The sequence below is a fragment of the Ochotona curzoniae genome, unplaced genomic scaffold (genome assembly GCF_017591425.1).
Source record: "Ochotona curzoniae isolate NIBS_2020 unplaced genomic scaffold, NIBS_Ocur_1.0 contig_1302, whole genome shotgun sequence".
Lineage (NCBI taxonomy): Eukaryota > Metazoa > Chordata > Mammalia > Lagomorpha > Ochotonidae > Ochotona > Ochotona curzoniae.
This window is the reverse complement of record NW_024465035.1, coordinates 1,532,943-1,536,593: the sequence shown is the minus strand read 5'-3', so window position 1 is coordinate 1,536,593 and position 3,651 is coordinate 1,532,943. Positions and strand designations below refer to the sequence as shown.

Genomic DNA, 3,651 nt, shown 5'->3' with positions numbered 1-3,651 from the left:
ACTGTAAATCGTCATGTTTATACTATTATGCTCCCAAGTCTAAGACTGTGTCCTGGGCCTGGCGCAGTAGCCCAGCAGCTAAAGTCCTTGCCTAGAATGCGCCGGGATATGATATGGGTGCCAGTTCTAATCCCGGCAGTCCTGCTTCCCATGCGGCTCCCTGCTTGTGGCCTGGGAAAGCAGTCGAGGACGGCCCAAAGCTTTGGGACCCCGCACCTGCGTGGGAGACCTGGAGGAGGCTCTGGGCTCCTGGCTTTGGATCGGTACAGCTCTGGCCATTGTGGCCACTTGGGGAGTGAATCAACGGAAGCGAGGCGGACAGAAGATCTTTTCTGCCTCTCCTCTTCTGTGTATATCTGACTTTCTAATAAAAATAAATAAATCTTAAAAAAAAGACTGTCCCACATAGGCACTCAGTAGATACTTACTAAGTGAATGAGTTAATGGGCTTTCTATTCTTGGAGTATATTTATCACGATCACATCATTTCCCCTTATTTCCAAATGAACTTCTCTGGGTTCCCGTCCCCTTCTCAATGTCCTGGTGCCATCAGTGGGCTCTGGGAGGGATTCTTGGCCAGTTGTGACTCTGGCTAAGGCCTAGTCTCCCTGGGACCTTATCAGCCCTCCTGCGGGCTCTAGATACGGTGGCTCGAGTATTCTCAGAACGCTTTTAGGTTAGTAACCCTAGCAAAAACGGAAACGAGGTTAGCTTGGCAGGAAATGAAATCAGTTTGGCAACTGACGGTGAAATAGTGAACAAAGCGGGAGTCCATGGCAGTCTGAGTTAACATAAGCACGTTGCAAAGCAGCGCAACGCCATCGAACAGACCGGCAGGCGTGAGGGGCTGTCGAGGCCTGCAGAGGAAAGCTGCTGATTGGTGACTTCGGTGTACCTCGGCAAGTGTGTGTGGGGTGTGTGGAGCACTGCAGAGTCCCCCCAGGTGAGAGCCAGACCCGTCAGCGTATCCACAGAACAGCTTTGAGGCAAATCCATAGGCATAACTGCTTGGGCCTCTTAAACCCTGTGCTAAGCGTTTCTTATTCCTAATCATGCAATAACCTCGAAGTGGGAATGAATAAAGGACCTATCAAACGTCAGTGCACGGCGAGGGAGGGGCCCAGCTGCTTTTTCTGCGTAAAGTAATGGGGAAACAATGCAAGCCCAGGGCTCCATGGAGTTCCTTTCCAAGGGAGCATCGGTTTGAACGATCTGTTACATATGTTGCTTAATCAACCCTGAAACGTTACATCCAATTCTTTAGAACTATCCTTGTTCACAGATCGCATAAGAAGGGCCGCTCACTGCAGATACAGAACAACAGCATGGTAGCAAAGGCGAGCTCACTCCGCTGTCACAGCCGGCTCACCGGCGCAGGACGCTGAGCAAACGCTGCTTCGCCACTTGGGGGACCGGCGTGGCTTCCCATGGGGCTCCCTGTGCCAGGCCTGGGCAGCAACAGAGCCCGGCCAAGCCATGTCACCGCGATGGAGTCCCTGAGCCCCGGCTTCAGCCTGGCCCACCCTTGGCTTTTGAGGCTATTTGAGGTGTGAACCACTGGATGTTGCTTTTATTTAAAAATTAATCTTAAAAATAAATAGTAAAACCTGATAGTCGCATAAGCTAATCGAAATATACCCAGGAATGAAAAGAATGATTTTAAGGAAAGCGAGGGACACACTCATTAACCTATTTCACCCACATCTTTTCTGAACTTGTGGAAATGATGATGTAATTATAACTAGAAAAAACAGACGCCAAACAGAGTCATCACCGCCCTGGGAAGACACGCAGCACTGCCATGGCAGCTCACGCTGCGGAAAGTCCACAGCTGGCCGCCCCCTGTCCCCTCCCCACGGCGCTGGGACCCTGCACCCGTCCCTCCCCACGGCGCTGGGACCCTGCACCTGTCCCCTCCCCATGGCCAGCCCCAGCTGTGCTCAGCCAGGTCTGAGCTGGTCCCAGAGCAGGAGCGCAGTCCTTCCCGGCCGACCCACAGCTCGGACCTGCATGCAGCAGCTGGAACCCGCGTGGGAGCCGCTGGCCAGCCGGCCGCCTGGCGAGGCAGCCAAGGGTCTCCCCGACCTTTGTCACCACACGGAAGGCCCTCGTGGGCAGCTGGGGTCCCCACCCTGCCCTCCTGGCCCGCGTGGGCAGCTGAGGGGTCCCCACCCTGCCCTCCTGGCCCGCGTGGGCAGCTGAGGGGTCCCCACCCTGCCCTCCTGGCCCGCGTGGGCAGCTGAGGTCCCCACCCTGCCCTCCTGGCCAGCGTGGGCAGCTGGGGTCTCCACCCTGCCCTCCTGGCCCGCGTTACCTATTTTTCTTGGAAACGCAGATTTACGGAGAAAAGGAGACAAAGATCTTCTGTCCGCTGGTTCACTCCAAAGCCAGGAGTCAGGAGCCTCTTCCGGGTCTCCCATGGGGGTGCAGGGTCCCAAGGCCCCGGCCGTCCTTGACCGCCTTCCCAGGTCACAGGCAGGGAGCTGGACGGAAGCGGGCCCGTCGGGACACGAACCGGCGCCCACGTCGGCTCTCTGCTGCCTGCAAGGCGAGGAGTTAGCCACTGTGCCGTGGCGGTTCTAGAAGCCCAGGGATTCTAGAAAACCTGAGGAGGCGTGGCTCGGGCGGGCGGGCGCCATTGCCCCGCTGCATTGTGGGAGTCTGACGCCGCCCGCCGGCGCGCAGCCGTGCTAACAACGGGCGGTAACCGGCGCCACCCGGCGCTAACCGGCGCCCGCCGCCGCCCACCGCCTGCGCCGCCGCCATGGGCTCCGTGAGCGACGACGACATCATTCGCAAGCGGCTGCTCATCGACGGCGACGGCGCGGGCGACGACCGCAGGCTCAACGTGCTGGTCAGGAGCTTCGTGCGGTGGTGCGCGGGGCCGCAGGACGAGGCGCACGGCCAGTACCAGCGGCTGCTGGGCACGCTGGCGCAGTGCGAGTTCTCCATGGGCAAAGCCCTGCTGGTGCACGGCATGAACCGCCGGGAGAGGGACAACTACGACAGGATTTACCGAGAGATCCAGGAGAACATTGCCGGGGCGCACGAGAGCATCGTGGCGTGCAAGAAGCGCATCGCGGAGGCCAGGCAGATCCGCAAGCACCGGCAGGAGTACGACGCCCTGGCCAGGGCCATCGAGCAGCACCCCGAGCGGCAGGACACGCTGCGCAGGCTCGAGGCCCTGGGCAGGGAGCTGGAGCAGCTCTCGCACGTCCGGGGCAGCGTGGAGGAGAAGCTGCAGCTGAGGCGCAAGCAGTTCCACGCTCTGCTGAGCAACATCTACGAACTGCAGCAGACGCTGGAAAACGACGAGAAGCTCCCGGAGGGGGAGGCGCGCAGGCCGAGCGGCGAGGGAGCCCCGAAGGGCTGAGCGGGCTGAGCGGGCTGAGCGGGCTGACCGACGGCTGACCGACGGCTGACCGACGGCTGACGCACGGCTGACCCACGGCCGACCCACGGCTGACCGACGGCCGACCCACGGCTGACCGACGGCCGACCGACGGCTGACGCACGGCTGACCCACGGCCGACCCACGGCTGACCGACGGCCGACCCACGGCTGACCCACGGCCGACCGACGGCTTACCCACGGCTGACCCACGGCTGACCCACGGCCGACCGACGGCCGACTGACGGCTGACCCACGGCT

General features: G+C 60.5%; 1 protein-coding gene across 1 annotated transcript; it reads left to right on the top strand.

The window, feature by feature from the left end:
- The first annotated feature begins 2,764 nt into the window (after positions 1 to 2,764).
- Positions 2,765 to 3,373, top strand: LOC121172018 (THO complex subunit 7 homolog). Its single transcript, XM_041003789.1, has one exon. The coding sequence runs from the start codon at positions 2,765 to 2,767 to the stop codon at positions 3,371 to 3,373; it is 609 nt and encodes a 202-aa protein (XP_040859723.1).
- Positions 3,374 to 3,651: the final 278 nt, after the last annotated feature.